This window comes from Vipera berus (genome assembly GCF_964194415.1).
Source record: "Vipera berus genome assembly, chromosome: 3".
Taxonomy (NCBI): domain Eukaryota; kingdom Metazoa; phylum Chordata; class Lepidosauria; order Squamata; family Viperidae; genus Vipera; species Vipera berus.
Window position 1 is genome coordinate 157208640 of NC_138204.1, and position 22705 is coordinate 157231344.

Consider the following 22705-nt stretch of genomic DNA (forward strand, 5'->3'; position numbering starts at 1 on the left):
GTGAGAAAGAAGAGAAGGAGGAAGAAGAGGGAGCGGGACCAGAAAGAGAAGGAGGAGGCAGAAGAAGAGGGAGCAGAAAAAGCAGGAGGAGGGAAAGGAGGAAGGATGCAGAGCTCAGATGTTACAAACCAGTTGTAAACGCAGCCGTCGGAGGACCTTGCCCTGCCACTCTCCCATCCCTGCCCAGACCCCTGCAGACTTGCCACATTCCTGGAGGTAGAAGACACATTTTTAGTACACCTCCAGCTGCATGGCACAGTTCCAGTACTGGACCGCGGACTGGGGTTTGGGAACCCCTGGTCTAACTGACAAAAAACTGTAAATTATGGAATGTTTTAACAATTAAAACCCATTTTCACTATTCAGAGTACAGGTAGTCCTCAACTTACAACAGTTCCATGCAAAGTTATAACGGCATTGGGAAAAGTGATTTATGACCATTTTTCACACTTATGACCGTTGCAGCATCCCCATGGTCACGTGATTTACATTCAGATGCTTGACAGCTGAGTCATATTTATGATGGTGGCAGGGTCCCAGGGCTGTGTGAAAGTCACCTTTTGCAACTTCTGTCAAGCAAAGTCAATGGGGAAGCCAGATTCACTTAACAATCGTGTTACTAAATTAATAACTGCAGTGATTCACTTAACAAATATAGCAAGAAAAGTCATAAAATGGGGCAAAACTCACTTAACAAATTTCTCACTTAGCAACGTAAATTTTGGGCTCAGTTGTTGTCGTAAGTTGAGGACTACCTGTATAAGCATTAAGCATGAAGATGAAACAGGATCCTGTTTTTTAGTTGACCTTCCAGGTTGATAGGAAAATTTGCAACCCTCCATAAGATAGATAACCTTCATTACATAATGTCAGCTTCCATGTTTACTATTTTTATAATAACTACATGATCAGGGCTCATGTTCTAAAGAGTCCAGAAGTCAGAGAACTACAGTCTTCTTCCCTTTATGCCGTATTCTTTTCTTTCCCTGTGTTGTTCATATCCTGCCCTGCGTTCCAAGATTCTAGTATTATGAAAAGCCTGTCTATCTTTTTTTTATGCAACACATTATTTTATATACCCTGGTATGTTCTTTTATAAGCTAAAAATGCCATAAAGTCTGTATTCTTTCTTAACAGAGGATTTCCTCTAGCTTCTTGACTGTATCCTTTCCAACTTTGCCCTACCATCTTTGAGATGAATGATCAAAAACTTTCACAGAATTTCAGTTATGTGCAGTAACTACAAGTTGATAAATTCTTTAACAAATTGAGTGGATTTTTTAAAATTATTATTCTTTTCAAAGATTCACCCCTGAAGCTGACCTTTTTTCAACCAAGCCAACAGCTTCATCACATTCCAACATCATTTTTGGTCAATTGCATCTACTGAAACTTCATCAGTACATAAATGAAGAGGGGATATTTCGTCTTCATAAGCAATTTTACAGTTGCTTATACTGTAGACCATCTTCTTTCTATTTCTCCAGTTTCAGAGATCCTTCAAGAGCTCTTCACCACTTTCTTTTTTTGGTTTTGCTTCCTAAGATAAATTGGTGTTGCAAACAAAGTAAATCCATCACTGCTCTTCCTAATAATTTAAGAATAACTTTTAGTATAATTAATACCAGCCCCACAGTTTACATTCTCCTTTTGTGGGAACAATTCTTTTATTCCTACTCTCTGCTTTCTATCATTTAACCAATTATTGGTTCATAAAAGACTTCATCATTTTCTCTCACTATTTCAGATGTGGCTCAAATATCTCTGGTGCAGGTCTTTATCAAGAGGTGTTTTGTGGTTTTTTTAAAGAGCCCAAGTAAACAATGTCAACCAAATCAGCCTTATAAACCAGCTTGCTGACATTCCAAAAGATCTATAAAAGATTACTGAGGCAAAACTTCTCTCTACAGAAGCCATGCTGATTCAGCAAGATCTGTCCTTCTACATACTTGGCACTTCTATCTTTAACAACAATTCCATCTTTCTACCAATTTATTCAGTAAAAAGTTAAAATAACTAACTGTAACTTCCTGGAATCCTTTTAAAAATTCGTATTATATAAGGACTACTTCTACTTCGAATTTAGAAGCCACTCTCAGAACACATGAACACAAACTGAATTTCAGTGCTTTTATGACCCAGCCAAATATGAACCAATGGATATTCTATGCAACATACCTGGCACCCTGTGTGCCTTGAAAGAATGGCTGAGTAGAAAATGTTCCATCTAAGCATCTCAAGTTTCTAATAGTCAGGTCATGAATTACAGAGACACCTGCTTTAAGATACCTCATAATCTTAAGGAAAAACAGCAAATTCCTTAAAAAAAACCCCATTCAATATAATCCCTAGACACAGGGCTTTTTTTTGTCATGGAATGCCGAAAACGGAGTTCTGGCACCTTTTTTGGATGGAACCTTGTAGGGTAGGCAAGGCGGGTTGTTTGACATGTGTGAGTTCCGGCACCTTTTTCTTTTACAAAAAAAGCACTGCCTAAGCATATCCATTTGTAAAGGTAAAATGAGCAGTAAAGGGATACTCCCCTTGGATTCTAATGATTTCTTTTATTCTGTATCCTGGATGACTGTTTTTTGCAGCAAAGAAGATACTGAAGGATAAAAGAGTTTAACTGACCTGTATGCTGCCTCCGATGTTTGGTGAGGGCATGACGTGTCCCACCAGCAAAGCCACAAAGGTCACACAGGAACGACTTCTCGCCTGTTGCAATAATAAACAGATGAGGGACTGCAGAGGTCACAGATCATTAAAACATATCTATCAAGGCTTTCAGGGTTACTAATTCCTCCAATCAAATGTTTCCATGTAAATATGTCAAATGGGAATGAAATTACCACTGCGGTTTATTGACTGTGATAAAATCTGAAAAGCACCACTGAACATAATTACATACTTGTCAGACCCATAAAAATTAGCTTTATTATCAATGGAATGGTTTTGTACAACTTCATTTCTGTTAGATGTCTTCCAGATGGGGCTGCTTTATGCACTTGAACAGTTTTTATGCATATCCTGATTTTTTACAATTCCCATACATCTGGCCTTTCTGTGCTTTGGAAAGGCTGCCTAGAAATGTTAATATACAGTTATTTAGCATATGTGTGAGTGTCTGATATATATATATATATATTCAAAAAGCCTTGACAAATACTTAACACACACACAGACACACACACACACACACACACACACACACACACACACACACACATATATACATATACATACATACACACATATATATATATACATATACATACATACATACACACACACACACACACACACACACATGGCTTTACAAAAGAAATACGTTGAACAAATTTTAACTGACTTAATCACATTCTTCTTCAGAAACCTCCCAGTAATTTATACAAATTAAATTATTTCTTGAAAAGGAAATAGGCAACAATAAAAGCTTATATTATTCTGTACCAATGGCAGCTAAGTGCTGTTTATGATTCTAAAACTTTCATAATAAAGAAAAAAAAAGTCTAGGATTACTTCAGAAATTGAAATAGTACTTACATTATTCATATTAAAGATTTGTCCTTATTTTACACCTCTAAATATCATTAAAAGATAGTTTTGGCAAGATTGCTACTTGTTAAAAGTGTGTAAATGTGCATTTATAAAGTATTTTTATTCTAGATAAAATTTTGCCTTTTGCAGCTTATAAATGCAGTATATCATTCTGCAGTAGCATTTTTAGTCAGTAAAGCCCAGGCATGTGAAGCAGATTCATCCCACAAGGCCAACGAAGAATGGTATTATAGAATAATAATGCTAACCTTGGAGAGAGCCAGTGAAATTATAAAACAGTGTTAAACAGCGTTAACACACAAACGAGTCATTTGGCTCATTTGGAGACAAATTGTACCCTCCCACCCATGCACCAATGGAAGGGAATTAAAGGAACTGGGAAAATATTTCAAATAAATGGCAGAATGGCTTTTATATAGGGAAGGAGGATTTACAGTATGGAAATTAAGAGGCTTGTTTCCAAATTCCTATTGGTCTTAATAAAATAGGCATCTGCTTTTAAGTTCCTTATGAAAGTACATTCTCTACAGTAGGTTAATTGTGTATGCAGGGCTTTTTTCTCATAGAATGCTCAGAACGGAGTTCCGGCACCTTTTTTGGATGGAACCTTGTAGGGTAGGCAAGGTGGCTTGTATGACATGTGTGAGTTCCAGCACCTTTTTCTTTTACAAAAAAAGCACTGTGTGTATGTATGCATATATGTATGCCTGCATGTTTGTATATATTGTATATTGCCATTTTCATTAGCTAATATTTATCTCGAAGACTTAAGAGGCATGGCAGTTAATACTGGCTTGAGAGACATTGTCAATTAAGGGTGACCATTATGCCACATTTTCACCATAATTTCAGTCTTCCCATCCCTCAGACCAAGCTGCCCATTCTATCTAGTTCTATTGCTTTCAGAATCCTGCCCCCAAATACATTTAACCTCTACTAATTTCATATTTGAACATAATTTGCAGGTTTTTTTTATTTAAGCCCTCTAAGTCAGTTCTGATTCCTAGACCAGGGGTCCCCAACTCCCGGTCCGTGGACCGGTACCTGGCCACAGCATGCCAGCAACTGGGCCGCACAAACAAGCAAAGCCCTATCCGTGGGATGCAGGCAGCACACAAAACCACGCACCCTCCGGTCTGTGGAAAAACCTCTCTCCATGGAACCGGTCCCTGGTACCTAAAGGTTGGGGACCTCTGTCCTGGACCACTAATGGGATTCAGTTCACTATGCCTCATTAAAGCTGTGGTTTCCCCCTCCACTTTGAAGGCTAAATACATCAAAGGGTATATTCCTTATAGCTAAGAGCTAGACTGTGAAACAGTTTGCTTCTGAATAATCAGTTGCTGGGCCTACCACAATGATGGAGAAATGCTATCTTTGTGTCTTGCTCATGAGATTCTTGAGGGTAACTGGCTGTCCAGTGCATGAAGCACAAATGCTATATTAAACAGGTGACTGTTTGATCCAGGACGGCTCTCAGATTTGCTATTTCTTGCTTTTTTCTTTTTCTTTCTGTCATGAAGCTCTGAGCCTTTTCTTTAGTCCCTGTTGCATCTTAGCAGCATTAACAGGTTGCAATAAGAACTTGCTGTACTTGGAAAAACTAATCCTCCAAGAAAGCTTTGTTGATAACAGCAACATCAAGAACAGAGGTTTAGTGAGCAAAATATTTATCAATTTACACACATAAGAAAACAAAACAAATGAATAAATCATCCTATATATAAGCAATTCTTTAAGATGATTGTCCTCTCTAGTGCATACAAGTCAGAGCTGGTTGTTTAGTACCACATCCTTATAAATGTTTTCCATGAATATGCTGCATTTTGACCCAGCTGAGTAGGGCAGATATTATTTCTAGTGCTGTTTAAAAAAAAAGCTAATTTTTACCAAAACAAACACAAAATACATAAATAAGAAGATTAAAAACTGAAACTTTTATTTCCACTCTGAAAAGGTTATTTCCGGAAACTGCAATTACAAGCAAGTCAATTTTCAATTTATTAATACCCTCCAGGAAAAAAAAAATCCCTACTCTTCTCTGATTATTCTGCCATTTTGCTTTCTGCTGGCACTTGAGTTCATCATAATGCCAAATGGAAAAAAAGGGAAAACACAAATGTAGGTATATTTTAGTACTACTCACTTAGAAACACAAATCATGTGAACTATCTAGACAATAACTCCAATTAAGACACACACTTGATTCTGAAATGAAATCCAGTTATTACAAGGCTTTCTTTTATCTTCTTTTTAGTTAGGGTGGGGAGATCTGACTGAAGTAGCAGTTTCTTCTTTTAAGAAACAAGTTGATTCTCTACTACATGTTTACTATATTATCAGGAATCCAATCAAAACTGTACTTAGTATGCCACCTACCTATGTTTCTTTATATACCATACATTCTGTAGTTTTAATTCAAAGGAGATCCCAGTAGAATTTTCTTGACTGACTGAGAGGAAGAAAGAATTCTACGGGGCTTTCAAGAATTTCAAGACACGTAATGGCATTTAATATTTTTTCTATTATTCATTCCAGGCATATAAATAAATTTGTGGGTGGGTGGGGATAGCAGTTATTTTATTTTATCTTCCATTATTACCTTTGTGCTTCCGAGTTCGTTTTGCTTGGATACTACTGAAAGTTTGCTAGTTTGGGCATAGGCATGTATATAAGCCTAGTAGTTATTAGATGTAATCGTACCTGCCTTTATGTATGTCAGAGGATACACTGCATGTGATTTCAGTCTCTAACCATACATTAACAAACATTCATTCTTCTTCTAGGAATTACAACCTTTAGACTTTGAGATGGATCTAAGGAGCAATATATCACTTAGGGTACAGGGAGCTGATCTAACATGCCATGTTTATATGATATCAGGAATGTAATAGAAAATGGTTCTTTTCTTAACAACTTGAATTAGTTTCAAGTGTGCCACTTTGCATTCAAATGTAGAAAGACACGGAAACCAATCCTTTATTTTCCATTAGAAAACAGCCACTGTCCCCTATCTCTCATTATGGTGCAGACTACAAGACCTAACAACAAAAATCCATATTATTGATCTAACCAAGTCTCCACAATTATTCTTTAGAAGGAAACGCCGACGATAAATTACATCTGCACTGGCTTTTCATCTGCTGTTCGATATAAGTGATCTCTCAGGGCAGGCTGGAGACCTTAAATCGTCAACACCCTTGTCAAGGAAGCTAAGGAGGCCCAGGCTCCCTACAACTGCCTTGAAAGAACTTTTAACCTGTAATTTCTAGCAACAACTCATTTCATTTTCAGAAAATTGTAAAATCTTTTCAGGATTTTTTTTTTTAAATTTAATGAAACACTGTTTCATCTTCTCACGATATGCCTAGAGAATTTTGATTTTAAGATCATTTGTCTCCTATCTTACAGCTTCAACATGTTACTGCTACAATCTCAGATGCCTTTCTGTGTTTTCCTTATCCCATTATATTGCAGGCTATAGCACAATTCTAATATTGTCCTTAAAGAATCGGGTTAAATTAGAAATGTTTTGGTGGCTAATATTATTTTGGGTAAATATTAAAAACTTTGAAGATCTTCACTGGTATCTTTGTTCTAGTAAGTTTAAAGCAAAGGTACAGCTATTGTTTTTTTTCCTGCTGTAAACTCCACATCTTTTATTATATTAATCTGATTTTTATTAAGGCATTAATTTAAAATTTAACCATATTGCTTTAAAATGAATGCAGCCTCAGCATTCTTGGAAGCAGCTGGTATCAAATAATGAATAATATTTCAGTTACAGCTGGTTCATATACAAAGATTTAGCTCATTTTCCTTACTGCAATCTGTCCTTTGTATATTTATTCATTTGTTTAAATATAACATATATCTCTGCTTTACTTATTACAGTAAAAGCCAATATACAATGAAAATTAACATGCAGGACAAGTAATCATTTTCCAGTAGCATTTGCTATTACTTAGTTCTAAAACGTCCACCAGTTTAGAAAATATTTTCTCTTTTTAATTTGATACATATTTGTATCTAAGCTGGATTTCACTAATCAACAGCATACATAATGATTGTGTTACTCGCCTTTTGAATCAACTTAGTTGCATAATGAAATCATTGCATTTCCAGATGCAGGCACTTGCAGCAGCACTTTTCAATGAAATAGACCTTATTCATAGCACTTTTAATAACTGAAAATATTTATATATTCTAATAGTAGCATTACTACATTAATACTAGCATTATAAAATATCCCATAGGTGGTTTCTTCTCCTAACAAAATATCATGAAAGCAAATCTAATTTATTTTAAATATGATTTCAAGGCATAGGACCTTGAATTAAAAAAATAGGACTGGTAAATTAAAAAAAAAACTAAACCCCTCTCTGACATGGTATTCTTTAGAAACGTTGAACTTTAGTCCCTAATTTTTCAGAAAAGCAAGGAAGAGCAATTATGACAAAGAATTCTATGAATTGTAGTTCCGTACAAAGTTAGAGTTTAAATTTCCAGCCATTTAAAAGGTAGAGATATACTCTAGGGCAGGGGTAGGCAACCTCGGCTCTTTTATGACTCATGGACTTCAACTCCCAGAATTCCTGAGTCAGCATCTTCTTTCTCTTCACACTTCATTGGGGAATTGTTAGAGCAGAACCCAATAGTGTATATCCAAGAGTAGCAATTGTGCTTTAATGTTTCCAGAGTAAAAGACATATCTTGGACCCCAGCTTTATTTTTACTTCCAATACAGCCATGTATACCTTTTTCCCGCCCATTTCAAGGGGAAAAAAAGCATAACCAAACCTGTATGAGTCCGATAGTGATCTTTCATGGCTGATGCAGTGAGGAAGGAATAATGGCAAGTCGGCCATGTGCACTTATAGGGCTTTTCTCCTGTGTGAAGTTTCATATGATTGTTCATGGCCCACTTCTCTGTGAAACTCCGATTGCACAAGGGGCAGGTAAATTTCCTGTGTACAAGGAGAAAATCAAGAAAGGGAGAAGAATTAACCACATGCGTGCAACACCCCCAAATTGACAAAAAAAAGCATGTTTTAAACTCGAACTGTGCTAAATGCACAGACTTTCATGAAGAGAATTGCAGACCTGGTCTGTCATGTCTGTATAACCAGGCATTGATTTTTCTGTCGAGACTTGGCACTTCAGCCATTTATTCTCTGCTTTGCGGTGGGGCCCAACGGGTTTGAAAAATTCTGTTACAGTCCACTCACCCCTGAGGCAAATGTGAGAATAGATTTCACCTGTACAGGCCTACACCACTTATCCGAGCATGGGCTGTCAGAGCAAAGGCTAAATGAAAAGCTATCCATAGTAAACTACTCAGACAATCACACTGCTCTATGGCAGGCTGCTGTTACTGCACTGGAGAGGTGAAATACTACTTGTAATAACCCTGTTACCATAGTAAACAGAAAAGCACTCCCCTTGCTCTCCCCCCTTCTCCTGGTAAGTCTTAAAGGGGATTGCAAAAGGTCTGCTGGCATTTGTTGAAAGGTTCAGGCTCTTCTTGAAAAAGACCTCTATAGGCTGAATTGGAGGTGGTTCACTGTTTAAAACATGTCCACAATTAAGGAATAAAACCTTACCAAAAGTAGACTTGCTCACACTTGCAAGGTGCAAGAGGTTTAATGATCCAAGTTCACTCGAGCAAAGAGAAGGAGGAAGGAGGTTATTTGGAGGAGGGGGAGATATATTTGTTCCAATGTTTAAGTCCAGTTGAGTCTTCCCGTAATTTGGGTGTGCTTCTACCATGGAGATTTAATAGAGAAAGCTACGTTCCTAGTGGGCATTGGCATCACTTCATGATGGTAAGATTATTTAGCTCAGACATGTCAAACACAAGGCCCGGGGGCCGGATGCGGCCCGCGAAGTGGTTTCATGTGGCCCGCAAAGCCATCCTGGAAATAGTGAGGGAACGGCCCCCACTGCCTTGGCCCTGGCCCAGAGACCCTCCTTCTGCCAGAGACCCTCAGATCTGTCCCACTCCTGCCCAGCCCCCCATAGGCACCCTTGATGCAAATAATGTAGAGCTGGCCACGCCCACCCAGTAGACCATACAGTCTAGCCACGCCCACCCCAGTAGGCCACGCCCACCCTGGCCACACCCACCCGGCCCCTTGAGGGCAACCGCAATGCTGATGCGGCCCTCAATGAAATTGAGTTTGACACCCCTGATTTAGCTCATCTAAAGGGTTTCCGACGAATTGGTAGGGTGTGAACTACTCTTTAATATAAACAAAGCCCAAAATACTTTCCTCAAAGAGGGTTTTTTTTAAAAAAAAGCAACCAACCAACCAACCAACCAAACAAACAAAAATCATCTTAACTGAATCTGAGTTTATGTTAGTGGCCAGTGCAGCACACAAAAAAACTAGCGTTGGTATATTTACTGCTTTTTTGGATCAATTGAACCTCCAATACAAATACTTTTCAAGGGCAACCCCACAGATATTTCAGTAGTGATGAAGTCATGCACAGGGATGGTTGTGTAGCCAGTTCTTTGCAGGCATTGAGCGAGATGGGAGGTTCAAACAGCAACAGGCTTTATTGAAGGTCAGAACATAACAGAAGCAACATAGGAGCTGCTGCGCAGCTATTTATACAGTTGGCCGATAGGCGGTGATCAATAGGTTTAAAGCAGTGGTTTCCCACCCAAAGACCTACTTAGCCAGCTGGAGACAACCAGCCTAGGCTGGCCCAGCAACCGTTACAAACATACATGTGAACTAAGCACTTAGCAATTGAACTAAGCAATTAGCAAGTGGTTTTACATCCCCGTCCTCTTGTGCACGAAATGTCTCAGAGCATACAAACTGCTCTGCTGGAGTGTGGGGTTGTGGACTCCAGATCTGCTCCCCTTGGGAGTCCTGAGCCAACAACTGCTCTGTTAGTCACAGGCGCAACTGATCGACATGTCGGCGAATGACTCGCCCATCTTCCAGGACCACCTCGTAGGAGAGTGGTCCTTATACCTTGACAACTTTCGCTGCCACCCACAACTGCCCTTGCCCGTAGTTCCGGGTACAAACCTAGGTGCCTTCGGACATGCCGTGTCGGAGGCTACTCTATTGGGGTGCAGTCTCTCCAGTTTGGTTATTAGTCTCTTGCCCCAGCGAAGCTCTGTGGGGCTCTTGCCTGTAGCTGTGAAAGGCGTTGTATGCTGGCATAACAAGAAATCAGCCAACCTATGGTACCAGTCCCCTCTCGTAATGCATTTGAGGGACTTTTTGGTTGGGCCTGAGTGAGCTGGGGACTACGACCCTACTACCCCAAAGGATGCACCCCTTGTGAGCCGAAAGCTTGTTTTTCCGACTGAAAAAACTCTGGAACTCGGGGCCCCCACTATTTTCCAGCCATCCTGTGTGAATCCAAGCCAACATGCGACTTAGAATTTTGTCGGCTGCCATTTCTGCAGCGACGTCTCTTGCATGTAGGGGAAAGTCCGGCAAGTCTTGTATGGCTAAAATGAGGGCAGCTGGAGCCAGATCTGGCTCCACATGCGGCAAGGAGATCCTGCTAAGGCTGTCTGCATGGCCCATTTCTTTGCTGGGTTTGTGAACCAACCTGTAGTCGTAGGCTGAAAGGAATATAGACCACCTCAACATTCGTGGCAACAGAATTTGAGGTGTCTGCTTGATTGTTGTGAACAAGACTAGTAAGGGCTTGTGGTCAGTAAAGACCGTGAACTGCCTCCTATATAAATAATCATGGAACTTCTTGACCCCAGCCACAATGGCCAAGGCCTCTTTGTCAATTTGCACATAATTGCACTCCGCTGAGGGCAAAGTGCTCGAGTAATACGTGATGGGTGACTGTCTCCCATCCGCTAAGTGACTCAGCACAGCTCCAACCCCATATGGGGATGCATCACACGGGATGCAAACTGGCAGCTTTTCGTTAAAGTGTGTGAGCACCAAGTTCGAGGACAATGCCTTGATTGCCTGGAAACTCCTTTCATGGATTTTGGTCCACTGCCATTGAGTATTTTTGTCTAAGAGCCGGTGTAGCATTTCTGCCACTGCGGCCTTGTTAGGGAGGAATGAATGATAAACGTTTAGGAGGCCCAAGAAGGCTTGAAGCTCTCCCTTGGACCTAGGGCTTGGTGCCAGTTGAATCACTTTCAGCTTTGACTCTGCAGGATGGATGCCCTCGGCATCAATTCAAAACCCCAAAAATCCTGTAGACTGAACCCCAATCTTGCATTTCTCTCCTTAACCTAAGTCCCGCAGAGCGGAACTGCTGAAGGATGGCTCTAAGCTGCTCAGCCAGAACTTCTGTGGATTCCCCGGCAATGAGTACATCATTGAAGTAGGGGCAGACCCCCAGAATGCGCTCCATGATCCCCTGAAAAATCCCTGGGGCTACACTCACCCCGAATTGAAGGCGCTTGACCTTGAAGGCCCCCGTGTGTGTAACAATCATTTGGGCAGCTGCTGTGGCCTCGTCCAGCTGTAGCTGTTGATGGGCCTGCGCTAAATCTAATTTAGCGAACACGCGGCCTCCTTGCAATGATGCCAGAATATGGCTGACAACTGGGACAGGGTACACGTGCTGCTCGTCCCACTGCTTAACATTGGGGACAAGTTACTTCCCCCTGTTGATAGGGCCCGCAACCTGGGTGTCCTCCTAGACTCGCAGCTCTCCCTGGAAGACCACATTGGAGCTGTGACCAAGGGGGCCTTCTCCCGGGTTCGGCTAGTTCGCCAACTACGGCCTTATCTGGACCTGGATTCCTTACGTACAGTCACCCATGCCCTTGTGACATCTCGCCTAGACTATTGTAACGCTCTCTACATGGGGCTGCCCTTGAGATCCACTCGGAAGCTTCAACTGGTGCAAAGTGCGGCGGCACGGACACTCTTGGGAGCCTCCCGATACTCCCATATCACACCTCTCCTCCGTGCGCTGCACTGGCTTCCGGTTGCCTTCCGTGTGAAGTTCAAGGTGCTAACAATGACATTCAAAGCCCTACATGGCATGGGTCCGGACTACCTACGGGAGCACCTTCTGCCGATGTCAGCACCCCACCGTCCTGTGCGCTCCCACAGAGAGGGCCTCCTCAGGGTGCCACCGCTCAAGGAATGTCGGCTAATGGCCCCCAGGGGGAGAGCATTCTCAGTGGGTGCGCCAGCCCTCTGGAACACCTTACCAACCGAAATCCGGATGGCCCCTGACCTCCGTACCTTCCGTCGCGACTTAAAAACTTTCCTATTCCAGCAGGCTGGCCTGGCATGATAACGTTAATTGGGGTTCCAGTTTGTGTTATTAGTGTTTCTTATTATTTTATTGTTCGGTCTGTATACCTTCCTTCCTCTGTACACCGCCCCGAGTCCCTCGGGAGAAGGGCGGTTTATAAAAACTAATAAATAAATAAATAATAAATACACTTGTAGTCAGCACATATTCGTACCTCTGTTGGCCTTGAGTGGCGTTACAATGGGGGTCTCCCACTCCCCACTGTCTACGGGCTGCAAAACCCCCTGACTGACAAGCTTGTCCAGCTCTGCATCAATTTTATGCTTTAAAGCAAACGGCACACGGCGGGGCTTAACCCAAATTGGCACAACCTGGGGATCAAGTTTAAAAGCTATCGGAGGGCCCCTGTACTCTCCCAAACTTGGGCCGAAGGCACCTGCAAATTCCTTGCAGACGGAAGACAAGTCTGTCGTTTGTGTCCAGTGGATGCCGGTCATTTGGATGCCCAATGCATCAAACTAATCGAGCCCTATGAGGCTCGTACATTGGCCATCTACCACAAAAACATCTAATGGGCCTGAAAATCCCTTGAACTTCACCGCTAGCATGGCCTCGCCCTTGACTGCCACGCTGGAATTCTGGAAATCAGTAAGTAGTATATTACATGGTAATAGCTTGACCCATCTGTTCTATGGCTGCAAACGTGCTGAAAAGTTCTGATGGAGATGATGGACACAGCGAAGCCTGTATCCAGTTCCATTTTACATGGAACTCCTTGAAGTTTGACCTGCAGTTGCAGCTTCTGTTTAAAGAGGTTGGTGGGCACCAGTGCGGAAGATGCTCCGGCAGCTGGAATGCAACCCTACTCGGTGTTGCCCCGGGGCCCCGGTACCTCTCCTTAATGGCTCATCTGGCTGTCAGCAATGTGGCCTGGTTTTCCACATGCCCAGCACGTTGCTGTTCTGAAACAACAATCCATGTGTTGATGGCGGCCTCCGCAGCCCAAGCACCCGGGAACAGAACTGCCTTGTCAGATGGCCTCGTTCCCCTTTTGTGGTACCGCTGGATCTTGTTGACTTTGTGGTCGGAGTCGGTGTCTTCCAACTGTTCAGTGTCCTCGTGGACTGTTTCGGTAGTTGGAGCGCTTTTGGAGGGCCGCAATGCCTTCATGGACCCTCCAGCGGCTTTGTCCAACAGACCTATTAAGGCCTGTTGTAGAGAGACAGTCTCCTCAGTGAAGAGTTTTTGTTGGAGCTGTCTGTTCCTGAGTCCACAGACTAAGCAGTCTCTTAGTTGCTCCTCTAGGTTGGAGAAATTGCAGAGTCGCGATGCTTGATGAAGCGCTGCAATGAATTCTTTCGCCGATTTGCTGGGTTGTTGTTCGCGTTGCTTGAAGGCGTGCCTCCATGCTATCACCAATAACTTAGGCTCAAAATGGTCATGCAGTTTCTTCTTGAGGTCAGCATATATGATGATTTCTAGAAGCACCGGGGCAACCAAGTTGTCAGTGATATCGAAGGTAGCTGGGCCGCACATGCAGAGGAGGGTTGCAGCCTTCAGCCCATCTTCGCTGACTTGATTTGCACGCAGGTTGTTCTCTATGCGGGAAATGTAGGACGACCATCTCTCCAGGTGCATCATGTCGAGCTTTCCAACCTTCGCCATGGTGAGAAGTCTTTGCGGCTCGTGTCTTGCATTGCCTCATGCTGCTGACTAATAGGTTTAAAGCAGTGGTTTCCCACCCAAAGACCTACTTAGCTGGCTGGAAACAACCAGTCTAGGCCGGCCCAGCAACCGTTACAAACATACATGTGAACTAAGCATTTAGCAATTGAACTAAGCAATTAGCAAGCAGTACAACATAAGCAAACACTTACAGCATATAAAAGGCCAGTACATTACAGGGATGGTCTTGACTTTTTGCACAGAAGAACCAGTATGAGTGGTTTACATTACACATTGCATCACTACATCAGGATCAGAGAGGTATCCAAGAAAGCATTCAGGAATGTAAGCTAGTTGTTACCAAAGCCTTAAATCAGTTGATGATCTGTTCACAGAAAAAAGTGCTAGGCAAAGATCTATTTTTTACAAATGGAAATATTGAACTTGACTATCCATGATGGTAATAATTTCCTGACCAAACCTCACAAACAAAGGAAAGGAAACAAAAGAGGTTTGTGGACACTTTGGCAGTCCCAGAACAGATGACCATGGAGGTATAAATTAGTGGCCAGCAGGCATTTTGCCAATCTCTGAGGGGTATTTCTTCATTCACTGACAATTGTCTGATGTCAGAATAAGATGGAAAACACTATTTTCATGGTGGAATACCATAGTCTAACTGCAGACTGCTATACTAGGCTGGACACAAAATGGAAGCTTCATCACAAAGACCTTCCTTCAGCAAAGTGTTATTGGAGCATCACTGCACCATGGGAAGCAGACTGTGTGGCTAAGTCCTCTACTGACTAAACCCATGTTGGGTGTTAGAGGTCAAAGTCTAGTGTCCCATTAAGTGATGATCAATCCATATGGGCACAGGTCGGCAACCTGCGGCTCCGGAGCCGCATGCGGCTCTTTGAGCCGTCTCTTGCGGCTCCCAGCCGCCCGGTGCGCGCGCACCTCTTCCAACGGGCAGTGGTGCGCGCGCACCTCTCCAAATGGAGAGTGGCACCGCCCGTTTGGAGAGGTGCACGCGCACCTCCCCGAATGGGCGGAGGTGCGCGCGCACCTCCCCAAACCTTTGGAGAGGTGCACGCGTACCTCCGCGCGAATGGGCAGCGGTGCCGCTCTTTCAGGAAGCTGCCGCGGCCCGTCTGTGAAGCTGCCGAAAGCGGCAGCTTAGCAGACAGGCCGCGGCAGCTTCCTCAAAGAGCGGCGCCCCTGCCCATTCCGAGAGGTGCGCGCGCACCTCTCCGAACGACCGGAGGTGCGCGCGTACCTCCGCGCGAAGGGGCAGCGGTGCCGCTCTTTGAGGAAGCTGCCGCTTTCGGCAGCTTCCTCAAAGAGCGGCGCCGCTGCCCCTTCGCACGGAGGTACGCGCGCACCTCCCCAAAGGTTTGGGGAGGTGCGCGCGCAACTCCGGTCGTTCGGAGAGGTGCGCGCGCACCTCTCGGAATGGGCAGGGGCGCCTCTCTTTTTGAGGAAGCTGAGACGGGCCACGGCAGCTTCCTCAAAGAGCGGCACCGCTGCCCATTCGCGCGGAGGTACGCACGCACCTCCGGTCGTTCGGAGAGGTGCGCGCGCACCTCTCGGAATGGGCAGGGGCGCCGCTCTTTGAGGAAGCTGCCACGGCCCGTCTGCAAAGCTGCCGAAAGCGGCAGCTTTGCAGACGGGCCGTCGCCGTCGGGCAACCGGGAACCGGTTCCATCTCATTTTTAAAAAAATGGCAGCCGCGTGCGTCCGCGCATGCGCAAAAAACCTTTTTGCGCATGCGCATGCATGGACACACGCACGCGGCTCCCTCTTTTTTTAATTTGTGATGGAACCGGTTCCCAGTGGCTCTTTTTCTTTTTTAGGTTGCCGACCCCTGCATATGGGAGACAGTGATTTGGGATGTAAGAATAAATGATAAAGAATAAGGGTTAATGAATGAAATACTAGGAAAGAAACAGCAATTTTGAAGGAAATAAAAAGTTGTTTGATAGGTGGGTGAAGAATAAATGAAGAGCCCCCAGCAAAGGAAAGAGAATATAAAGTAATGCTGACATTATTTTGAATGAAAATGAAGTAGGGACTAACTGGAAGGAATGCTGTAGAGATCTTTTTGGAATGGCAGTGATATGCTAAGAAGTGGAAGTAAAACAAAGGCAATAAATGTTAGTGTCCAAGACCAAGCTGAAGAAACAAAAATTTAGAAAAACAGTATGATAAAAAATGGTAAAGCTATAAGTGATCAGCTGTAAAAATACTAAAATATGGTTGCATTTTATTTATAGTATGATTGTGAGAAATCACATAATGTGAATTGGTCTGAATTATTTTCTACAATATAGAGTTGAAGGTAAGTTGTTGGATATGGTGAGAGTAATATATGAAAAAAAAAATCAAATGCCTAGTGAATGATTCAACACTGATCAGGTATTAAAACAAAAACTTTTTATATTCCCCTTTTAATGTATTCATGAATAAATGAATGATTGTAGTATTTGTAGAAATATGAAAGTATGTGTACGTTTGTGAGTAGACAATGCTATGCTTTGGCTAAAACCTGAATGATTTGCAGCCAAAGTTTGATTGATGACATGATGAAATTAGGAACATGGATCTGTAATTAAATGTAATCAAAGCCCAAGTAGTGTGTTCATGAAAAAAAAATGGAATGAACAATTGATGGTTATAGATAACTAGCAAAACTCAGAGAAACTACATAAATATATGTATGTATGTGTCTACCTGGGAAGAATGTTAACTGAAAATGGGAAAATAAATGGAGAAATTTTAAGATGTGCTACAGTTGAATGCAGTCTATTGTAAAGAACTAATGTTTACTGGAAAAAGGAAAAAAGTGAGCATGTAAGAATATGGTTCTCCTCACTTTTTACTGTATATGAGAGTGATGGATATGTCAGATGAAATATGAAACTAGGTCAAATACAGTGGGAACAAAGTACCGTACTTAAGAAGTATATGTAGTAAAACAAGAACGGATTAAGATTGAATGAATAGCTGATTTCCATTAAACAGTTGCTTAATTTTGAGAGCTATTTTATGATTGAAACCTCTACTGTCAAATGTGTTTGCAACATGTAAGACATATGGAAGAAATATTACATAATAATTTTCTTGAATGATTTCCTAGAAACAATATGCATCCAAGAGTGAACAAAAACTTAAATCAAGACTCTAACTGCTCAATCTAGATCACCACACAAATTACTATAATTCTGATGGTCACCTGTCTTTGAAGTTGACAGCTGAGGCTTTGTGGGCTTGAAAAAAAGTGACAACTTGGGTTTTGTCATATTATTGCATTTTCTTCATAAAATCAGAAACCTAATCTATTTTTAATGTGTTGCTTAAGACAATCTGTTTGATACTGCTCTCCAGATAAAGATTAACATTACTTGTTTCAAATATTAAGAAGTATTTCACATAAAGTGCACAGTGCAATCTAAGTAAAGATTTCTTCTGTATAAGTTTGCAGGTATGGCTACATTAAGCAATTACTAAATTTACCACTGAAAGTATTTACAAGCATATATAAGATAAAAATAAAAATGATATATGCATGTGTGTGTATATGTCAGTCTGTAAGCACACATACTGCTTCAAAATTTCAAATTACTTTATCAGTTGATCATTGATTACTGGCACTAGCAAATGACATATAGAAGCTAAATACTTCCAAATGCACCATAAAAAAAATCACATGTCAGGTCTTCATGTATTTCACATTTCAAAAGCGTGACAGGGATCTTATGTCTAAGCTGCATTTCCTATCTACTTATTTCCTTATATATTTATTATCATTCTAACCTTCAACTACAAGAAATAAATAAGCGGGTTAAACAGATGCTATCTTTTAACAAACAGTTTTTCTTGACTGTCTTACAACTTTATGAAGGGTAATATAAATCCTTCATTTTTAAATCTTCCAAGATGCACATTTAACAGTATTATTACACCTCCTGAACCCCAAAGTGTGCTCAATTATTCACACAGAATAAAAATGTTCAAGTAAGATTGAAAGACTCTCTTTAAAAATGACAAAACAGCAAAGTCGGAGTAAATACTGCCAGTGACTCTGTAATTCACCACATGATAGTGAGAGAGATGTTGAAGCAAATTAGACTAACCTCTTAGTGTATAAACAAAATGAAACTGCAGGATTTGAGAATGACTTTAAAAATTCTCAGTAATGATGTGAAGTAGTTTACGCCAAAAATAATGATTTGCCAAGGACCCCCAAGTGTCCTGCAACAAATTAGTGCTATAAATGATTATGTTTTCCATGCCCATCTAATCCAGCACTGTCACTGCTAGATTCTTCCTCAAATATTTTAAGTCTAATATAGGAGAATAAAGGATTATTGTATTGCAGTGGGTAGAAAATATGAAACATATTTTATCAATTAGTAAAACATAAGTAAAACATTCAGTTGTTAGCTCTCCCAGGTAAACCAGACAACACAACTTATAAGTTAATTCTGTTTTATTGTAAGGCTAGATGTACAGAATCTTTCAAGTCTGAAGGTACAAACTTTCTGTTGATACTTTTAACTGCTTGATCAACTACAACAGGTTCTTCCTACGTTTCTTTCTCTGAGCATTAAGCAACTGGGAGCTCCCTCCTCTATTGTTTAATTGTTTCTAGGTAGCATCTTTTCCCATTATCCTCCTAAGGTCATCCACACATTTCATTACAAGAATAAATTGGTTCCTCAGAATCAATCTGGATAAGGAAAGAATGGGAGATTGCCCACATGTGCTCCGGCTGACTGATCTTTGCAGTCTTCCATAGGTTTTGACTGCCAGGAGATGACGGGATCAGCGATCTTATTTGCAACCAATACAGAGATATTTAAAAGAAGTTTGCAAGCGTCACTTTCTAATCATTTTTTGAAATTACCCATTAATGAAAATTTTAAAAAATGAAAAGTCACAATTGACTTATGAATCTGGTCCATCAGCTTAATTGCAATTAAAAGTCTGCCAAGTATGTTTTTGACTCAGAATAACAAGAGTTGGAAGGGATCTTGGAGGTTTTCTAGTCCAACTAGTCTATACCACTTCAGACAAATGACTGTCCAATCTCTTCCTAAAAACCTCCAGTGTTGGAGTAAGTTGTTCCACTGATTAATTGTTCTGTTAGGACATTTCTCCTTAGTTCTAGGTTGGTTCTCTCCTTGATTAATTTTCATTCGTTGCTTCTTGTCCTACTTTCAGGTGCTTTGGAGAACAGGTTGACCCACTCTTCTTTGTGGCAGCCCCTTAGATACTGAAACACTACCATCATTTATTTATTTAATAATTTATCTATTTAATTTATTTAATTAGATTTATCTATCTATCTATCTATCTATCTCTCTATCTATCTATCTATTTATTATTCTGATCTAATTTTAGACTTGTGTAAAAAACAGATCACATTTTAAGTTTTGTTTACCCAGACATATTGAAAATTCAAAAGGGTTCACAAACCTTTAAACCTAAAGGGTTCAAAACCCTGCACATGGGGATATTCAGTTAATCTCAGCAGTAGAAACCCTGAGAGTTAAGATAGACTGAGAGACAATGATTAGCTCAAAATCACCTGGTAAGTTTCCAAAACTACAGATTTGAATGTGGGCTTCCCTAGTTCAACATCTTAAACATCTCTACATTGGCATCACTTTTTAAAAAGAATTGATTTAAGACTTCCTAAATTTAAATGTAATGCAAAATTCATAGTATGTAAAATTTCCCAGCAGTTTAATTTATAGAAGGGTTTTCATAATATCTTAGAGAATAATCCTGACCTCACTTTTTTCTTTTAGAAAGAAAAATTTAAATAATGTTATTCACTTTTCTGGATTTGTAAGCAGATCAGACAAATGAAATAACTTGGGGGTATGGGCATCATGATGCTGTAGACTTCTTCTTGGAGAGACACAAACTCTCTCCAAGTTCCCAGTTTTTACTTAATCCTTTCTATCAAAAGGATTTATTTGTTCACCAATTCAATGGCCCAGCAGCTTTATTATCTTGCTTCAAGATATTAGAAGACAAACTTCTTTGACATGATGATAGTCAATTTCATTACCTCACAAGCAATCTAGAATTTACAAAGCAAAAGGAGTTATCTCTCTTCAAAATCTAACTTTACAGTCTTCCACATTCTATTTCAGCTCAAATACACAGTCATCTATTTACATGTGGATAAACTAATAAAAAGCTACAATATAAAATATGAAGACTTGAACTATAAACCAATCCTCGGTTTGATTTTAATCTTTTACTACAAGGCACTTTACTCTAAAAAACATTCTAAATTTTCTTCGGTTCTTATCTGAGTATCTCCAACATCAGAAAGTGACACTGTGACATTTCTACTATGCTATAGATGTGTTGTTTCAGACTATTAGGCTAAGGTAAATTGACATTTGTACATGCACCTGGTTCTTCCTCTTCCAATGTTCACTAGTTGAAAATAGCAGGCTAATGTAATCAACTACTCACTCTTTCATAGTTGATTGATTTGGCTCTCCTGGCAATTTATCTACCAATTAAATCCATTCATTCACACATAGATATACAACTTCACATCCACCTACAGGCATTTATCATATCCAAGCAATTGTGTTAATTATATATGGAGTTGTTTTTTAAAAAAGAGAAAAAGAAAAGGAATACTGTCTAAGCATTCCTCCATTTCACATTTAACTAAAATGTGGTCCTTTATGACAAACAGCTCACCTCATCCCTGATTCCACCTATTTTAAATCAGAAATGTGATATTCATTACAGCCACATATTACAGCCTTTTCAGCCCCAAGACATTGACTGATGTATTTCATCGGCTGAATACAGCTACAGACATTTGCTAGTAAGGAAATGTAGTCAGGAGTTGTCACCTTAAGCATTTCAGGAAGCAAACCTGGCAGATGATAACTGAATTAGGAAGCTAACACTGAGATTGATTTCTGGTGATTTCACTGACATGTCCATGTAGTTTTCCTGGCAACAGTGCAGAAATGGTTTTCTGACATGTATTTTCAACTTCGTAATGTATTTTATAGTTCTAGAATTTCTTGGTGATTTTCCATTCAGATCAGTAGTATTGGCCAGTAAAGTTCTTTCACAATTAATAGTCCACTGCTTATGAAAATGTAATTTATTATACTTGGATAATAAACCCTGCACTGGATTTGTGGACTTCGCCTTTCTTCCTGTTTGGAGGCTTGATTCTGGTGACTATTGGACTCAGCTGGTGGGACAGTATTACATTGACTGTGGGTGGCTATTGTTTGGGGGGAAAGTGGAGTGTTTGTCTGTCTGTTATCTATCTATCTATCTATCTATCTATCTATCTATCTATCTATCTATCTATCTATCTATCATCTATCTATCATCTATCTATCTATCTATCTATCTATCTATCTATCTATCTATCTATCTATCTACGTATCTATCTCACAGTGAGATCTGAATAGCTTGCTTTATTTTTGAAATATTATTGACTCTTGTAATTTACAATGGAGCTGGAACGAAGTAGTTGGAAGTGTAATTCTTTATCAGTCAACCTGTCAGTCAATTATCACGTATTTCATTTCTGGGTTATGATCCAGCTACAGAAAAGTAGAAGACATTTAGGACTTCTTCCTTGTTCTTGTCTCACTTTTGACCCTCTAGGATAGGGATGGGCAAATCTATTCCTCTCTTTTTTCTGTCATGTTATTTAGATGTCACTGTGAGATAGATAGATAGATAGATAGATAGATAGATAGATAGATAGATAGATAGATAGATAGATAGATAGATAGAGATAAATAGAGAGATAAATATAAAATAGCACTCTTCTACCTAATAATCCATGAATAATCATCACTACTGAAGGAACAAAAATATACAACTCTGAAAATAATGATTCTTGGAACAGGTAACCTCCTTTCTGTTTACTGTTTTGAAGAAGCAAATCTGCAATCTATAATCTGCTAAATTTATTTTTGGAATCTAATAAAATGTTTATTCAGTCTTGCAGCCGTATTTTATATTTTAAGAGAAAAACTAGAGTAAAATGTGTATGCACATAAATGAAAGGTTTTCAGATTAGGGTTTCTTTCTACTTAAATTCCTCTAATCAATGATCACACAGTGCATGTGATCACATAATGCTGCATGCATAAGTGTTCTGATTTGGCTATACAACAAGCTTTACTGCTGCTGACAAAGCAAGCTTATTTTGAGTGAGGTCCACTGTTTCTTGAGCAGATGACTGGACTCATGC

At 40.4% G+C, this 22705-nt stretch overlaps 1 protein-coding gene across 1 annotated transcript in view; it reads right to left on the minus strand.

Moving 5' to 3' along the window:
• The window catches only part of ZNF407 (zinc finger protein 407), a 377998-nt gene that overhangs the window by 144412 nt on the left and 210881 nt on the right, over positions 1-22705 (minus strand). Inside the window, exons 4-5 of the mRNA XM_081322718.1 lie at positions 8362-8528; positions 2635-2718 (exon numbers count right to left, since the gene is read on the minus strand). Coding sequence (XP_081178844.1) covers positions 2635-2718; positions 8362-8528 — 251 coding nt within the window. The remainder of the gene's footprint in view (positions 1-2634; positions 2719-8361; positions 8529-22705) is intronic.